A 19,991-nucleotide genomic window follows, 5' to 3' on the forward strand; every position below is an offset into this window, starting at 1 on the left:
AGAGCTCTCATTATTTACTGGTGTTATTCTATACATAGGCAGGTTGCTTAGTTATTCAAAAACTTGATAAAGATTATATCTCTGATAACTTATAGATACTTTTGGAGCTATGGCGCATGTGTATACCTTAATATAATATAAATATAATAACCGTGTGTTTATACTATTGAGGGGAAGGATCTATGATTTCATTTTCATGCTTCTAGTATGGAAACTCTTTTTGCTGATAGAGATTAGCAGCTCGTCTATAACTTACTGTCTGTGGACACTAAAAGTTTCATGGCTTGACCATAGTCATCCAGCTAGCATGAGTCATAGGTGCCATAGGGGTCAGGTATTCCTGATTCCAAGTCTACCACTCTTTCCATTATACCTGTCTACATCTATTATTGTATCTAATGCATTTCTTTTTAAGTGTTTTAACCTTATCTCTGTTTTGTTTTTTTTTTTCCAACCTGGCTCTCATAAGGTAAAAGTTGGTGACAAAGAAGTGGATGTAATGGATGGCTTCAGACTATACATCACTACAAAACTGCCTAATCCTGCCTATACACCTGAAATCAGTGCTCGAACTTCCATCATTGACTTTACTGTTACCATGAAAGGTTTGGAAGATCAGTTACTTGGAAGAGTCATTCTTACAGAGAAACAAGTAGGTGGAAAAACTGTGTCCTCAGCATATTGCTCTCCCAGAATCTTGACGTGATAAAAGTGGTCTATAATTTACAATAAGCTTTTTAAAAATTTCCTCTCACTTAAATATTTAGGTGTTATTCCCTTTGTTGTTTCTAAAGTAATTGCCTTTACCTTACTAAAGATTTTCAATTTTTCTATATATCTTACATATACATATATGTATGTAAATGAAACAAGAAGACTATTTAAAATGTATCATAATCATTACTATGGTCTTCTGTATCATTTTCTTTCCAAAGATTTTGCTCTGTTGTAAGTTTTCTCTAGTTTACTTTTATAGTCATAAAATCTTTGACTAGGCTTCTCTTACACTTTTCTCCTGAAAATATTTTGCTAAATGTTAACTGAATAATCAGAATTTCTCTTTTCATTCAGATGGCAAATCATCCCATTTTTTCAGCTTTACTGTTGGATATTTTTACCCCAATGTCCTAGCAATAATTCCAACTTGACATGCTAGGTAAACAGTAAACCTGAACTAACTTTCCTTCCTCCCGCTCCCCAAACCCATTCATTCCATACCAAAACTTCTCTATTTTGATAGTATCTACTCTCCTCCTAGTCCTCAACTCCTAAAGTTTGGAATCATATTTAACTCTTCTCTGTTCCTCACTTCCCCCATCAAATCGCTTAGCAAATATTGCTCATTCTGCTTTGGTTATATCTTGGACATCCATTCTCTTCATTCTATGGAAAAAGCTATTTAATTCAGGCCCTTATCAATTCTTGGACCACCATAATAATTTCTTAATTGGTCTCCTTGCCTCTATCTCCTTTCCATTTTATGCTTTTCACAGCTTAAAAAAAATCTAAGGCAAAAAATCATGTTATTCCTCTACTCATAAACCTCCAGTTCCTCCTCATCGCCTATGTGATAAAATATTAATTCATTAGTTTTGTTTTGAAAGCCCTTAATCGTTTGGCTCTAGTCTATCTTTCTAGCTGTGGTTTGTCCTTCATTCTCAGAGAAGACCATGACATCAGGGAGATGATGACACGACTTGCAATTACATTTTATTTGAATGAGGGAGGGCTGAGCAAAGCCACCAGCCTCACTTTTCCCTCCAGAGTCATCTGGGTGCAGTGGCCAGATATTGATCAGGACCACTGAAGATGGCCCAGGAAGCAGCGGGAGACCTTGGCCTTTTGAAGTTAAGGTCTTTTCAAGTTCTCACTTTGAGTGAGGCAATGCCTTTTAAAGCTAAGGTCTTTTCAAGTTCTCACTTTGAGTGAGGCAATGCCTTTTAAAGCTAAGGTCTTTTCAAGTTCTCACTTTGAGTGAGGCAATGCCTATTCAGTGAATAGCCCTCTTTAAGAAGTGAGTCAAGTGATGGCCCCTTTAATAAAAAAAAATCAATATGGGAAGGGTGGACCCTCAGGGTTGTTGGCTAAAAGAGAAATAGTTACTATTTACTTTCACTCTGAGCCAGGAGGGACCAAAAATAACCATTAAGTGGTGCTTGGGCAAGGACCTATTGTTTTCCAATCAATTAGATCCAGAGTGAATTGGGTTAAAGATGGTCTTTGAGAAAGAAATCTAGCAAGTAATCCTCAAGTTAACTAGATAGCCTTCTACTATCAAAACTACCTTCCTTTGGGCAGAATACCCTCAGGTAAAGTGAGAAAGGAAGAGGTGAAGAAGGTATAGGAGGGGAGGGGAGGGAAGAAGAGAGGATATTTGAGACAGATACCCTCCCACCCCAATTTCATATACTTACCAAAGGTTACATCTTTTCCTTCTTTCCTGATTCCTCAAATTCCTTAAAAGATTTTGTATGAATATTTTATTTTTATTCATTATATTCTAGTATAAGATTATTAAGAAGCTTCTTGAAGAAATAGACTATGAGACTTTGCATTTTTATTTTAAATATCTAGCATTATTCCTTGTTGAACATATGGGACCAAAACAGGAAATTAACAAATGTTTGTTGAATACAATAGATATTTCCAAGGCACTTGGGTGCCTGCTGGGTATGATGTGTGGGAAGTTTCTGATTATGAGCTGATATAAGTGCTTGATACTGGAAATGAGCCTGGAAATGAGCCATCCCTTAAGTTTTGTAAGAAATTCTGTGTGCTATAGACACATATTCCATTTTCATTATAGCAGAGCACAACTTATGGACTGTAACCTAGTATCCCTACCTGCTCCCAGTTCTTTACTTCCAGGTATTTTAGGTATGGCAAAATTCCTGTACAATCAATATCTTAGACACTAGCCTATATAGGGTAAACGTTATCTCACTTTCCAGTGCTAGTTGGCTTTGCTAATTTTCTATCTATCTGTCTATCTGTCTGTCTGTTTATCTATCTATCTATACATATATCTATCTACCTGTTGTTGTTTTTATTGAGTTGTTTGAGTTGTTTTAGTTGTGTCTGATTCCTTGTGACCCCAGTTGGGGTTTTCTTGACAAAAATGCTGGAGTGGTTTGCTATGTCTTTCTCTAATTCAGATGAGGAACTGAGGCACAATTAAGTGACTTGTCTAGTGTCACAGAGCTAGAAAGTGTCTGAGGCTGAATTTGAATTCAGGAAGATAAGTCTTCATGACTTCAGGCTTAGCACTCTATCCACTAAGCCACCTTGCTGCTCTGTCTATATAATAGCCCAAGCTGAACTATAGTTCACGTCATCATTATTCTAAAATATCCAAGTATATGCTTTCCTGATAGTGAAAGCTTATCAAAGGAAGATTCCATCCCAAAAGACATCTTTTCCTAAGGAGGACAGTTACATAATAATGATTGATTTTATCTATGGATACTTGCAATTTTAATGTTCACCAAAGTTACCATTAGCTGACAGAATGTTCAAAAGACTGGCAAATACTCTGAACTCTCACTCTACTTATCATATACCTTCCTGTTCTTATTTAAACTGTATGTTTGTATCTTTTATTGTATAAGTAAAATTTATTTCTAATTCTTAAAATCTCTACTCTCAAAGATAAAGTCTTACTCATGGGAAAGTTTTTTAGAATCATAAGGAAAATGAAATATTAAAAGAGTGTTACTACCATCAATTTTGTTAATCTTTGCTATTTTTTGGCATATGGAGAATGTAATAGAGGATTAAAAACCAACAACACTTTATTTCAGTCCTTGCCATTTTGAAAAAGGAAGAGTCATTCAACCTGGTAGAGCAAGGACTATGGTTTGGCAAGATAGATGATCACTTAGTGAACAACATCCAAGGAAGTACATGAAAGAAATTTTAAAATAATACTTTTAAAAATCCTTAGATTTTATACTTCAAAAAATCTTGGTCAGCATCCTAACAATTTCAGCTGTTTTTTTAAAGAAATAATCCTTTAGATCCTTTCTTTGGCCCAAGGACTTTAATCACTCAGTACTTTCTGGAGTCTTTGCTGATCACTGAATCTTAATCATAATCACCAAACCTGATGATCCTTACTCCATGAGCCTGTTTAGATTCCAAGGTGGAGAGATAAACCATTTCCAATAATTATTTATTTCACCACTTTCTTCAACAATGGTCACTGTAACTGTTAAATCTGGTGATTAATTCCTATTTCTCTTTGATAGAGAGAGGGGCCACCTTGTTTTCATATGGTCCAGACTACAACTGTATTTTTCCAGAGTTATTTAGTAATACTAATAAAAAATAACATTTATATAGTGATGACTATGTGCCAGATACTATTTTAAGAGTTTTATAATTATTACCTTATTTAATTGTCACAACAATCCCAGGAGGTGGATGCTGTTATTAACCTCATTTTATAGAAGAGGAAACTGAAGAAAACAGTGGAGAAGTGATTCACCCAGTTTCAGACTGCTAATAAATATCTGAATCTGGATTTGAACTCCCATCTTCCTCACTCCAGACCTGTTGCTCTACATACTGAGCCACCTAGTTTCCCCTATTTTAAAGAATGAAATATGCAAATTTATAAATAACACATAAGGGCAAGGCAATCAGTAAATTATATATCTATATCTACATATCTCTAGTACCAAACTAGTTTGTACTTAAGGTTAAATTATTCTATCTAGCTTGCAGTCCTAGGGACCCCTATGGCCTAGCATCGTAGTAGCCACAGAGGTGAATGGTATGCCCCAGAATACTACCTAACAGGATGATATTTGCTCTTGTGCTGGTTCAAGTTCATTTGCCCAGGGGTGGTACCAAGGTGGTGGAGTAAAAGCGGGGACCTGCTTGAGCCCTCCCCCAAACACCTCCAAATACCTGTAAAAAATGACTCTGAACAAATTCTGGAGCAGCAGAACCTACAAAATGACAGAGTGAAACAAATGTCCTGCTCAAGAAAACCTAGAAGGTCGACAAGAAAGGTCTGTTGCACCTGTCTGAGAGAAGAGCACAGTCCAAGGGCGGGAGAAGGCCTCAGGGGACTGAATCACTGGCAGTTTTGGCAGTTTCCAGACATCTCAACCTACAAAGGCCAAAGTCAAATTAGAAGGTCAGTAGGAAAGTACTGTCGGACCTGGGTGAGAGAGGAGCGGGGTCTGGCAGTGGCAGCGGTGGCAGCAGTGGCAGCACCTGCAGCTACTTCTGGAGCTCTCAGCCCACATACAGTGGGGAGATCAAGTGACTGATCAGAGCAATATTGCAGGGATCTCTTTGTTGGTGCTGAGGCAGGATTCTCTTGTTTTGCTCTACTTAGATCTGGGTCACAGTCCTAGGTGGCGGTCCTGGGATAAGGAGGAGCGCTGGTGTGGCAAAGCTTGTGGCAACAGTAGAGAAGGAATCCTCCTCACAATTCCAAGGCAGAAAAGAGTGATTGTGGTCACTCAGAGACCAGAGAGACCAGAGCAGTAAACACCTCTCCTTTGATCACACCTTGGAAGAACTGAAAATTTAGAGGTCCCTAGAAATATCTCTGAAAACAAGCTACACAAAACCTCTGAAGCTTGACATAGCACACCCTCCATACTGGAAGCAGAGACTACCTTAACAAAGAGCTAAAAAGTCAAGTAATTGGCTGGGAAAATGAGCAAACAGAGGGGAAAAAATCAGACTATAGAATCTTACTTTGGTGACAAGGAAGATCAAAACATACAACTAGAAGAACACAACGAAGTCCAAGTTCCTACGTGCGAAGCCTCTGAGAAAAACATGAATTGGTCACAGGCCATGGAAAAGCTCAAAAAGGATTTTGAAAATCAAGTAAGAGAAGTAGAGGAAAAATTGGGAAGAGAAATGAGAGTGATGCAAGCAAATCATGAAAAATAAGTGAACAGCTTGCCAAAAGAGACCCCAAAAATGCTGAAGAAAATAACACCTCAAAAATAGACTAACCCAAATGGCAAAAGAGGTTCAAAAAGCCAATGAGGAGAAGACTGCCTTAAAAGTTCATTTGCCCAATGCCCAATCATGGATCCTCTTGATTGTATAACAGGTTTTTGGAATTCCAAACATGTCACTTGTACACATTTAGCTACCTTTCCAAGTGACCATGGGTTCTTATGGCAACATCATATAACTGTTCATAGAATCTTAGATTTGGAAGGGACGTTAGAGAGCATTTAATTTGACTTATACCTACAAAAGAATCTTCTACATTATATTTTTAAAGTAGTCACCCAATCTTGACTTAAATACCTCTAGTGAGGTACAAAATACCCCTCAAGCCCATTCCACTTTTATAAACCTTCATTTTTTGTTATGTTACCCTTTGGTTCCAGGTCTTTTGCCAGTGTTGCTATAGAGATTTTAGACTCTAGAAATGACTAGAAAGACTTGGTCAAAAAATTCAACACTTTGGTAATGTTATATTACTTGGCATTGAGACTTCTGGAGAAGAGAAGCCATAAGAGATTCTATCTTGAGAGCTCGCCTAAGTAGGGGTTATATGGAGTTTTCCAAGGAGCTACAGGAGATGTTAGTGTGATGACCACTCTGTACCCTGAGACTTTTCCAGGATCGTATTTCAGGATAGTGATAATCAGAACTGATGGGATAGAGAGAGATTAATGAGTGAATTCTGAATTACTACTCGCTTGGGTGCTATGTTTCTTACCATCTGCTAATGGAATTAGCTCAACACCCCAATTGCCAGATGAATTGTAGGCTACTCACCATTGGTCCAACCTTATTTCCTCCTAGCACAGGCAATGAGATATAAGGAGAGACAGAGGTAAGTGCCTCCTGGCTGCTAGGCAGAAGTCACCAATGCTTATTGTTTACTTTTGCATATTGCCTTCTTATGCATGTTCATTTGCCTGATAAATACAAAATCTGATGACTACCCATATCCTTGTTTTTGTAAATAATACCAGGTAAGAAAGAAAGAGAGAGTTGGGAAGAGGTCTTGACCTTTTAAGGTGATTGGAAACATCCCTTTTTCAGCTGAGAGATGAGGTCAGGGATGAGTAGACTCCAACCCAGTTTGGACTTCACATAAGCAAGAAAGTCTCATAATTATATCCCTTGGAATAACTCAGAGAAGTCTTAGAATTAAATGAGAGCCTATAAAATATCACCCATAGGTAGGGTGGCAATGGGAAATTTCAGTGTCACTTACATAGCTAAATATAGCTTTCTGCAACTTCAACACTTTGTTTCTAGGTAGAATTAAGCAGAACTTTTATAATTGTTCTTCTACATGCTAGCCCTTCAAAAACTTGAAGATCACTCTCATATCCTTTCTATGTTACTGTTCTCTGGGCCAAATATACCCATTTCATTTAATTGATCCTCACATGACATGACCTCAAAATTTATTAACATATGGTGATGACAACAACTGAACACAGTAATTCAAATCTCTTTTGATTAGGGCAGAGCACAATGGTACAATCATCTTCCTAGTCCTCAATATTAAGTCTCTCTTTTAGTAGCTTATTACTGCATAAGCCTTTTGTTTGAATTCTTGGCCCATACTGATAGTTCAGTTCATTAAAACAGATCATTTTTTCAGATGAAGTAATATAATTGACATTTGCATAGTTTTATGGTTTTTCAAAACAATTGCATTTAATCTTCCCAATGCCAAAATCAGGTAGGTATTTTTACCCCGCCTCCCCTCCTTTTTTTTTTTTTAACAAATAAAGATATTGAGTCTCAAAGATGGCTAAATGATTTTCCCATAGTCACACACCTTGTGTCAGAAGTGGAATTTATAGCATAAGAATTCATATGGAAATTGGAGTCATATATTGCTACTAATACTGGGAAAAGCAAAAAACAAAAACAATTCCATCTAAAACATATCCAGGAAACAGTCATCCAAATTCAGTTTAAAGACTTAGAATTAGAGGGAGCCTACCAAAACAACGTATTCCATATTTGGATGACTCTAATTGAAAGGATGAGAAAACAGGTTTCTCCTGATTTGAAAGTTAGCATACATTCCAGTATGCCATCTTCTAGTCTAGTCAGTGATCCTCATCTTGAACTTTGAATTTTTCAACCTTTTTAATACATTAAATTACATCTGATTAGATTAAGCCCAATGTTCTAGTCTATCCACAACTTTGTGGATTCTGCTGTCTGTTAGCCCTCCCTCTTAGCTTTACAACATCTATAAATCTAAGAAACATTTATGCCCATATTTAAGTCACTGATGAAAAAGTGGAGCCAAGCACAGAATCTTGAGGGATTCTACTAGAGGCCTTCTTGATGCTGAACCATTGATAATAATTCTAACACTTTCAAAGGAGGAAAAGATTTTGGAGGGTTGAAAGTAGATTTTTATTAATTAAAATAATTTAAAAATGGAACTAGGTTATTTTGGCATGATTTTTCCTTGAAGAAATTCTAATTTTTTTAAATCACGATTTATTTTTTCTAAATCTTTATTAATGATCCTTTAATATTATGGTCTAGAATTCCATTCAGTCCCAAAGGCAAGTTCACTGTCCTATAGTAAGCAGACTTCATTTTCATCTCTTTATGAAAAAAAATTAGAAACATTTCCAGTCTTGCGGCACCTTTTTCCCACTCTATACCAGCTTTTGGAGATCACAGACAGTGGTTCAGCTATCCAATCTATCATAGTTTTAAGAAGTAGTTCCTCTGGGCCAAGTAACTAGATCTCATCCAGGACAGGTAAGTACTCACTTACTGGCTCCTTCCTTGTCTTGGATATCAATTTCCTATTAATCATTTTTAAAAATTTCCTTTATAGTTCAACAATTATTCTTTTCGATAAGAAAAATAAAACTGGAGCAAAATAAAGGTTGAGTAGTTCTCTTTTACCTCCTTTTTAAGCTGTCACAGTTGTCCTATGCGTTCTTTCATCCTCTGTGTCAATATATATATAGCTGTAAATACATACACAAACACACACTAACACATAAGCCACTTTTTGTTACCCTTTACATTCCACACAAGCCTCACTATAGTTTGGCATTTAGCATTGCTGACATTCTTCTAAGAATCTAAAAATACCTTTGTGTTGTCCTTAGCATCAACCACAGCTAGTGCAGTACCTTAATGTTCCTAACACTATTCTTGCAGAACCGTAACAAGATGGTGACAGTGGAACACAAAATCTGATAGGTCCTCCCAAACTGGAAACATTTGAAGGAGGGATATGATAATGTGCAATTTTCCTGTCATCCAAGAATTAGCCTAGCTACAATGCATTTGTTTTTAGCAGAGTTGTGCTGTATTATTTAACAGTATTATTTTATTGAGGGATCATACCTATATTTTTCTTAATACTTTCCAAAAATTTCTGCCAACCAAAAAATAAGGTTTTGGTTGAGCACAAATAGCCTTATTTGCTATGCTAACATTTATTTAATTGATTGTGTACAACTTAAATTGTTTTATTTTATGTTCTGCAAGGTGGGTTTTTTTTTGGTTGTTCTGTCTGAGTAACATACTTATTTACATTCTGTTACCAAAATCAACTCTAGGTAAAATTATGAGGTAGACAAAATATCCAATCCACATTCAATTTAGTCGCCTCTACTCCCACATCTACTCTACCTATAAATTATTTCTCCTGTTGCCTCATGTCCTGTCTCATTCAAGGCAGTGCTGACAGTTACCAGTGATTAGGCAATTACCTGGTTAAATGCTGGGAGAAGGAGAAGCAATCTGTCTGAAGCTGAGAAGGGAGGTGTAAAGCACAATGTTGTTTATAGCCATGGGAAGCAAACTGAGAATGCCCTTAGCTGAAACTATAAGAAACCCACTAGTGACTCAAGCTTTTGGCCTGTTCCTTCCTCAAGGTTAAGACTGGGAAATGCTCCTGCACTCAACAACGGAGCAGCCCATTTTCAGTTAAGAGCTGTCCCGTTTTACAGAAACTTGCAGGACAACCACCTTAGAGGGAGAGATATGGCCTCTGGCTGAGCACCCTGGCCTGAGCACCTGTATGAAAGATGCTAATGTGATCATAATTGGAAACTGTCAAGTACCCATGTGATGACTATTCCATCCCACCCTCCCCAGAAGATTGCATTCTACTCTGCACCCAACCTAGAATTTTACCAGTGTTGCTGTATGTAAGATATGGAATGCTACTGCCTCTGAAGAACAAAAGATGAGCATAGTACTCCCCTGTTGAAGATGATAGGAGGGAATGGGATCATGGGTGCATTTAGAAGGGCTACATTCATGTGAGACAGGGTAAGGAAGGAGATAGAAGAGGAATACATCCAACTGATATGAAATGAGGAGAGGAGAAGAGGGGGCTCTTGTCAAAGGCCTAAATGTTTTCATTGATGTTTGAGGCAAGGTTCCTAGCTGAGAGAGTGGAGGTAAGGAGTGTGATAGGAAATTTGATATCAGATGAAAAGGTTTAGAAAAGCCACTGTGGTGAGGAGGATCATGAATTAATTTTGGAGGCATAAAAGAATTTCCTTGCTGCAATTTGGATCCCATTGAGATAATTTGATCAATCTTGAGATCATGCCAGATGGGGATCACTTGGAGAAAATGGGTATTTTTAGCTTGGGGGAAAGAAAACTGAGAAAGGATTTGCTAGTCATTTTAAAACTTCTGAAGGGTTCTAATATAGAAGAGAGAGGACAGATTCCACTTGGCTCCAAGGGGGCATACCTAGAAATAATGGTTGAAGTTGTAGAAAGGCATATTTAGTTCCAACGTAGGTGCTACCATGATTTTCAATTACTACTCCACCTCTAGTTTATCCTTTCAAGGCTCTTATTTGCCTCAAGGGCTTTGCTGTGGTTTATGGGATATCTTCTTACTCGGTTAAAATCCACACTGAATTTGTATCCTCCTCTCCCCTTTCCCTCATCAAGTAGGCGGTGGGATAGATAGAGCGCTGAGCCAGGAGTCAGGAAGACTCATCTTTTTGAGTTCAAATCTGTCCTCAGACACTTTTTATCTGTGTAACACTTGGCAGGTCAGTTAACCCTGTCTGGCACAGTTTTCTCATCTGCAAAATGAGTTGGTTAAGGAAATGGCAAAGCACTTCAGTACCTTTGTCAAGAAAACCCCAAATAAGGCCACAAAGAATTGAACACAGCTGAAATAACTCAACAACAACAACAAAAACAGTGACAACCTCACATCCACATTTTGGCTCTCCACTGGAAGAATAATATTTCCAATCTTTTTAAAGCGTTAAAACCTCCTCCCAACTCTCTCTTTCTCTTTGATCTGACATTAATTACAAAAACAAGGCTGTGGGTGGCCACCAGATTTTGTGTTTATCAGGGAAATGGATGTACATAGGATGACAAAGTATAAAAGCAAACAATAAGAAGCACTGGTTGCTTTTGTATAGTAGCTGGAAGGGACAGGCCGCTGTTTCTCTTCTTTCTTTTCTTTCCCTGTTCTAAGAGGAAAGAAACTGGGGCCAAGAGTGAGTGACCCACAGTCCCTATGGGAATTGAGAGTTGGGGCTAATTTCCTTAGCAGGTTGTAAGAAGAAACGTAGCACCTAGGCAGCTGGCAAATTAGACCTCACCAATTTGTCAGTGAGTTCTCATTAATTTCTGTCCGTACCATCAATTCTGAATGTCACCATCCTGAAACAGTAGCTTACAAGAGTCCCAGGGCACAGAGGGGTAAGGGTTGTGGGAAAGGTACACCATGCCAGGGGGTGTCCCTCTAACATCCCAACTCAACCCCAACTTACGTATGGCTCTCAAGATAGAATTTCTCCTGGTTTCCCTTTCTCACAAATTTTAATGCCAAGTCATTAAAATTCACCAAACTGGTGAATTCTTTGATCGATTCTGGTCAGTCATTTCTAGAATCTGAGTACTTGATAGACATGTGATGGAATTACATCTCATCTGTTCTTGGCTTATCATCAATGAAAGCAAGAGAGATGACCCTTTTATTTACCACCTCAAAGAGTGAAAATTCTTACTTCTTTGGGCCTTAGTTTCCTCATCTGTAAAATGAAAGGAAATACCTAGAATACCTTGATGGTCCCTTTCAACTTTAATTTTATAATCCTAAAATCTTTATTTTCAAATAACTTAGATTAGAAATGGACCTTGGAAGTCATCTGTTTGAACCACCTTGTTTTACAAATGTGGAAAGTGAAACCCAGGGAAGTCAAGTGAAGTGAAGTGAAATGACTTGCCCAAGGTCTAGTGAGTAGCACACTTGCGATTTGAACCTTGGTTTTCTGATTTGGCCTTTCTACTACCTTGCAGTGCTTATAAATGGATAGTAAATTAAAGACATCGGGAAAATACAGAAAAAAATAGTGTTTTTCTTTTTACTTTTGTTTTATGATATTTCTGATGGTAACAGGAATGCGATGTGTTGATAGTGATTCTCTCATTACCGAAGGTACAAAACAATTGGAATAGTAGGCATTAAATGCCACTTATTTTGTATCACATCTTTTGTATGTCCTACACTTTGAAATCCCCTTGAAGGAGGCAAATGAATTAAATAACCACTAAGGAGCTTTTGAACAGAACATGACAACAGATGGAAATAGATGAAAAAGCCTTGTTTCGCTTGAGTTGCTCATCTCAAAGAATCGAGTCTCCGTGGAACTTCAGAACTTTGGCTTTAGAAAACAGCTTTATTAAAAATGTCATAATGATTCACTCCACCTAGTAGGGTGTTAAAGTGCCCTGTGTTTCGGGCTTTACTCAGCAAGCCAACAATAAATGCTCTGTATACATTACTTGCTTCTTGCTTTGTCATCACAAGCCTCACTTCCTACTTCGTTGCTTTTAGTAAAAGAAAGACATAGCTAATTGAGAGTGAAGTTGAAAATAAATAAAGTTCTAATATAACCTGTTCCTATGGCATTTATATCATTTATTAAAAAAATTATTAAGCGCTTATCATGTTCAAGACCTATGCTTGGCCCATAAGAACGCAAAAAATAAAAGTCACAGCAGTCTCTACCCTCAAGGAGCTTAAATTCTAAAGTGGGTATTCAAATTTATTTATATACCTCATTTTTCCAGCAGAAAGTAGCAATTTTGTTATTATAATACATAAAAGGTACAATATGGTACATATTATACCATAAACATTTGTAAAAGGATAATCAAAATAGTTATGATTCATTAAAGTGAGAACATACAATATATTTCTTAATATGTAGTACTGATGTTTCTAAAGAATATTTGACTACCATCTGTCTTTTGGAGCATATTAAAATGTATCATGGAGCTAGAAATCATGCACTTGAGTTTTTTATGTGTGTATACACACATCTATAAATATCTACACACATATTTGGTATATATATATATATATATGGTATACATGCAAGTATATGTATACATGCATATAAATATATGTGTATTTTTAGTGATCTTTTCATTTAAATTGTAGATATCATGTATATTATTTTGGTTTTGATTTATTTCACTCTGCACTAATTAATACACATATTTCCATGTATAAATTGTGAATATTCATAATTTATTTCTGTATAATAATATTCCATTATATTCATATATCATAGGCTTTTTTTATCAATTTCTTATTGATGGATACCATCTTTGCTTTTAGTACTTTGAAATAAGAAGGCAAAGAATACTTTTGCTTTTTAAAAAAAATCTCAGTATTTAGCTGATATCCTTGACAGTAAATGCTTAATAAATGTTTGTTAGCATAGAAGGTGCTATCATGAATATTTTGGTATATTTTGGGCCATTTTGTATGACTATGAATTTCTTGGCATGCAAGTTCAGTAATAGGATTGCTATGTCAAAGGATATGGGAACCTTAGACAATTTTTTGGGTGGAGGGACATAATTCCAAATTCATATTTTGAATAGTTCAACCGGTTAGCAGTTCCACCAACAGTATATCAAAGTACCAGTCATCCAAAAGCCTTTAAGTAAAGAATTCTCTGTATTCAATGGATTTGGATTTAGAAGACTTTTTCCTGTCAGTTTCTTGCTACAGTTTTATTTAGCTTTGTGAATTTAGGCAAATTACTTAATCTCTCCAAGTCTCAGTTTCCTTCTCAGTCAGATGGGAATGATAATATTGTATTACCTACTTATCACACAGATCAAAGGAAGCAAGGCCTGTAAAATGGCCTAAAACTGAAAGTGGTATAAAGTGTGATTTTTGACTTCAGTGTCCGTATATTTGGAGAGGCAGCATTACATAGAGGATAGAGAACTGGTCTTAAAGGCTTGAACACCATGGTTCAAGTCTTGCCTCTGCTATACCCTGTGTGACCCTGGACAAGTCACTTAACTTCTTTATGCTCTAGCTGACTCTGTAGAGCTCATGTTACAGAGAAGGTACTGCCCTCCATTAATATGAAGAATTTTCTCCTCTTGGAATTCCATATGCTAATATCACAGGTCCAACTGCCATCCCATATCCCATTGTGAATTCTTAAAGTGAGTCAGCTAAGATATTTCAATGTCGTCATTTTTAGTTTTGTGGTTTCAGTTCACAGTAGAGCTGTGATTTACTCATTTCTGTAGAACAGTTTCTGCCATTTAATTATTGTACAACCCACAAGGCTAAATAATAGGAGTGTGCTATTTTTTAAACTATGATATGAATATTTTTCCTGAAATTCAACATGGTGGCTCTTTATTAAAGCTCATTGGAATTTCAAATTAACTTATATATTCTATATCAAGAATATATCTCTTTACTGAATGAGTTAAAATATAAACAGTTAATATTTTAGAGCAGTGATATCAAACTCAAATACAAATGAATCCCCACAGGCTGTATATTAACTTAGAAAACAACAAATTAACAGTATTTATGTTTAAATTAATTTCAATTTATTTTGTTACAGATTTCCCAATTACATTTTAATCTGGTTCCAGAGCATTGTGGAATGTTGCAGGCCCTATGTGGCCAGTAACCATGAGTGTTACAACTCTGCTTTGGAGCATACTTAAAAATATTTCCTGTAGTTAATGGTAGTAGTAGTAATACCAACAACCATATTACTAATAATAGCTAACATTTATATAGTTTTATTGTGTATCTTTGCACATTTATGATGTATCTCAAAATTGCTTACTCTCGCAGGGAGGAGGATGGAAGAAAGGAGGAAGAGAATTTAGAACTTCAAATTTAAGAAGATGAATAGTAAAAATTGTTCTTATATGTAATTGGAGAAATATAAAATATTATTCAAAAAAATAAGCAATAACATTTATATAGTGCTTACTATGTGTCAGGTGTTATAATTTCACAATTGTTATCTCATTTGATCCTCACAACAACCCTGGGAAGTAGGTGTTATTATCCCCAATTTCCACATGAAGAAATTGAAGCAAATAGAGGTTAAAAGACTTGCCCAGCGTGTCACAGCTAGTAAGTGTCCCAGACTGGATTTGAACTCAGGACTTCCTGTCTTGAGGCATGGAACTCTATCCTTTGTGCCACCTGGATATATTCAGATTAAGTTGTTAAAAATCTTTAACCAGTAATTGTGTGCTGTTTCTCTATGCATGGATATTAATTTGGATAAAGAAAAATGTATTTATGCAAATTAATAGGAACTGGAAAAGGAAAGAACTAATCTTATGGAAGATGTAACAGCAAACAAAAGAAAGATGAAAGAGCTGGAAGATAATTTGCTTTACCGCCTGACAAGTACAAAAGGGTCGTTGGTAGAAGATGAGAGTCTTATTATTGTGCTGAGTAACACTAAAAAGACTGCAGAAGAAGTAACACAGAAGCTTGAGATTTCTGCTGAGACAGAAATACAGATTAACACGGCCCGGGAAGAATACAGGCCTGGTGAGTTTCAAAATGAAAGACAAATGTCACAGAAACATGAAGTGAGGACAAAGGAGGGTTAGAAGAAGTACATGAAAATAAGCAAGGTGTATAAATGTGCCAAAATGTGATTTCACATATTCTCTTTTTCCTATGGGGTTCCTTCTTGGAAATATTCCCATCAATTTGATCTTTCCTCTTTGTAGTGATTGAATTTTTTTATGTGACTGTAGTTCCTTGAAGTCAGAAGTTGGCATAAAGTCTTTAAGCTCTATCACAGAATAAGTAGCTATTTCGCCTATTTTTTTTTCAAATCATTGAAAGTGAATAGTAAGGGATTTTTAAAATACTTTTCTGAAAGCTGAGAAGTAAGATGTTAGCGTGTTTCTATAGTATTGATTCTATGGCCTGTCAATTAAATTGTCTAGATGGATGTTTAATGGTTTAGATGCTCCTGATGAGGTCACTAACATAAACACAGTCTATACACAGGCCTCTAGTTTTGCCATTTGCTATAAAAATTAACTTTGCTTTAAGCAGCTGTTTTGAAAATAGGCACCACTGCTAATGGAATGCTCTGGTAGATACCATCTCTATTCCTTAGATAATCAAACACACTGAGGTGACTCATAATATATTTGGATATGAAGAATAGCCAATTTTCATCCTAGCCTGAGGGCTGCTTCTTTTAGTTTCAGAGACTAACCATAAATAATTACTGGCAATTTTGAGGCATTGTTGGTAGATAGGTTCCACTCTGGCACAGCTCAAAAGAGCCGCACCTTAAGCCTCAGAGCAGAAAATTTCTCTGGCAATTTTGGGATTAATTTTTATCCTCTTTTTTGCTTCCTTTCTCTACTTAAAAAGAGAGAGGATAATACATATTTGTTAAAGACTTGGAGATCTTAAGATAGAAAATACCATTGAAAAATAATACTGGTTTTTGCGCTTTTTAATGACTTTGATGAAGTATATATTTTAGGCTTAAATTGATCAATAAATTCAAATTGCTGTGATCTAGTAGCAAATGTTGGTTGGTTTTGATTAGGAATGCAAATCAAAATAATTGCTCTATTGTACTTAAAGTTAGCCTTATCTATTTTTTATGTGTAATCTATTCACTTTGCATATAGCATAACTTTGGTCTTTGTTCTTTGTTTTTTTCTCCACCAGTGGCAACAAGGGGAAGCATCCTCTATTTCCTCATCACAGAGATGAGTGTGGTTAATGTGATGTATCAGACTTCACTTCGACAGTTTCTGGGGTTGTTTGACCTTTCTTTGGCCAGGTACTATGATACACAAGAAGCTGAGCTGAATTTTTTATCAGTGGGTCCTGGTAGTTACTTGCTAATTTTAATTACAAGCATGTAGCCGCTGTGAATTGTTCTGAATGGCCTATTGTGTATACATTTTTATTGAATGTAAATATGTGTGTAGAATCTGGGAACTACTGAAATGGAAACCAGGCATTAAATCTAAACAAGTAAATGAAAACAAGCCATTCTTAGAAAACTGACAAGAAGCTGTGTTACAATTGGAGCTGAGAGTCCAGGCTAGGATTGCTGAGAAGAGCCAAGCATATATTCCTCTACTTCTCCAAATTTATTTTTAGGGTCATCAAATAGCCTCAATGGGCAGCTAGGCAGTACAGTAGATAGAGTGCCAGGCCCAGGCGTCAGTAAGACCTGAGTTCAAATGTGGCCTCAGCCACTTACTGTGTGTTGCTTGGCAAGTCACTTAACCCTGTTTGCTTCAGTTTCCCCTTCTGTAAAATGACCTGGAGAAGGAAATGGTAAATCACTCCAGTATCCTTGCCAAGAAAATTCCAAAAGTGGTCACAAGGAGTGAAACACAACTGAAAACAACTTAACAACAACAAAAGTTCAGAAGTGTTAGCTCTCCAAAAGGTTAGTCACCTGAAGTCACTAGAAGTCCTGTAGCAACACGGAGCCAGTCAGTAAGTCAGTTAAATATTTATTAAGTGCCTACTATGTGCTAGATACTATGTGAAGCTCTGGTGATACAAAATGAGACAAAAGATAGTCCTTGCCCTCAAGGAGCTCATAATCTAATGAGGGAGACAACAACCATACAAATATGCACATACTATAAACAGGATAAACAGGAAATAACTAAAAGAGGAAGGCACTAGATTTAGAAAGGGTTAAAAAAGAAGATGGCGGCTGGTTAGCACGGACTAGAGTGAGCTCCGTACCCGAGTCCCTCCAAAAACCTATAAAAATGGCTCTGAACCAATTCTAGAACGGCAGAACCCACAGAACAGCAGAGGGAAGCAGGGCTCCAGCCCAGGACAGCCTGGATGGTCTCTGGGTGAGGTCTATCCCACACGGAGCTGGGAGCTGGGAGCTGGGAACGGAGTGGAGCAGAGCCCAGCCTGAGCGGCGTGGACGATCCAGACCAAAAGCCGGGCGGAGGGGGCCCTAGCGCCCTGAATATGTGAGCTGCGGCAGTTACGAGACTTCTCAACCCACAAACACCAAAGGCTGCGGAGAAGGTTAGTGGGAAAAGCTGCGGGAGTGGAAGGAGTTCGCGGTTCGGCTTCCAGCCCCGGGGGCAGCGGAGGTGGGGCAGCTACGGCTGCTGCTGCTTCCGGCTCCAGGCCCACCTGGTGGGAGGAATTAAGTGGCGGATCAGAGCAGGAGTGCAACAGCCTGCTGAAGATCTAAGTCCAGTCTGGACTGGGGGTCCTTGGGGAAGGAGGAGTGAGGCTCTGACAGAGCTGGCACCTCCCCCCCAAACGTAGAACATAGAACTCGTTAGTCTACAAGCAGTCATACCCCACTGAAAAACTCAAGGGTCAAGTTAGTTGGTTGGGAATATGGCCAGGCAGCGAAAACATGCCCAGATTCAGTCTCAGACTTTGGATTCTTTCTTTGGTGACAAAGAAGACCAAAACATACAGCCTAAAGAAGACAACAAAGTCATAGAGCCTACAACCAAAGCCTCCAAGAAAAACATGAACTGGCCCCAGGCCATAGAAGAACTCAAAAAAGATTTGGAAAAGCAAGTTAGAGAAGTAGAGGAAAAATTGGGAAGAGAAATGAGAAGGATGCGAGAAAACCATGAAAAACAAGTCAATGACTTGCTAAAGGAGACCCAAAAAAATACTGAAAAATACACTGAAGAAAACAACACCTTAAAAAACAGACTAACTCAAATGGCAAAAGAGCTCCAAAAAGCCAACGAGGAGAAGAATGCCTTGAAAGGCAGAATTAGCCAAATGGAAAAGGAGGTCCAAAAGACCACTGAAGAAAATACTACTTTAAAAATTAGATTGGAGCAAGTGGAAGCTAGTGACTTTATGAGAAATCAGGATATTATAAAACAGAACCAGAGGAATGAAAAAATGGAAGACAATGAGAAAGGGTTAGAAAAGCCTTCCTGTGGAAGAAGAAATTTTGGTTGAGACTTAAAGAAAGCCAGAGAAACCAGGAGGCAGAGATGTTGACAAAGAGCATCAAAGGCTTGGAGAACAGCCAAAGAAGATGCCTGGAGCATGGAGACAACATAGACATAGAGACCACACAGCTTGCAGTAAATAAGAATAACTAGTTAAAATAGAAAGCCACCAGATGCCGCTTCCTCCTCTCTACCACATGTTTTCCCAGAGGGGTATCCAAGGTAAAATCCTCAGACCAACCCTACACTGATTTCCTTCCCCTCTCCCATCATCATCCCCAGACAGTTAGGCACAGTTGGTGGTGTCTGACTGTCTCATGTCTCCAAGTTCCTAATTATGGCTCTTATAATAACTACAGAAAACAGAATGTGCTTCAATTTTAAGCAACAAGATAAAATAATTGACTAAAGGGAAAAGAGCACAAGCACTTCAAATATACAAACAAGCTAAAATAATTTAAGATGAAATAAAATTAAAAGAATCCTAGATCATCTTATTCAAAGATATGAGTGGATAAATAAAGTAGATGCCACACTCTACTAAGAAATAGAAAAAAGACGTTAGGACAAGCAAGATCTTCTAAAATAAATAGCAAGAAACAGACCAACACCAAGTGACTGAGACCTGCTGTTTGTATGTGTCATTTCTAATGAGGATGAGAACAAAGGAGAGAAGAGCCAAGCAGAGATTGGAAAGACTAGACCAAATGGAAGAATAACAATTTCTTAAAAACTCTAAATGAGAGCCAAGAACTTGCTTGTACCCATCCA

At 37.3% G+C, this 19,991-nt stretch overlaps 1 protein-coding gene across 1 annotated transcript in view; it reads left to right on the forward strand.

Moving 5' to 3' along the window:
* DNAH5 (dynein axonemal heavy chain 5) overlaps window positions 1–19,991 on the forward strand; it is a 314,391-nt gene that overhangs the window by 228,564 nt on the left and 65,836 nt on the right. Inside the window, exons 66-68 of the mRNA XM_036745231.1 lie at window positions 470–652; window positions 15,576–15,819; window positions 16,972–17,086. Coding sequence (XP_036601126.1) covers window positions 470–652; window positions 15,576–15,819; window positions 16,972–17,086 — 542 coding nt within the window. The remainder of the gene's footprint in view (window positions 1–469; window positions 653–15,575; window positions 15,820–16,971; window positions 17,087–19,991) is intronic.

This window comes from Trichosurus vulpecula, chromosome 1, assembly GCF_011100635.1.
Source record: "Trichosurus vulpecula isolate mTriVul1 chromosome 1, mTriVul1.pri, whole genome shotgun sequence".
NCBI classification, from domain to species: Eukaryota; Metazoa; Chordata; class Mammalia; order Diprotodontia; family Phalangeridae; genus Trichosurus; species Trichosurus vulpecula.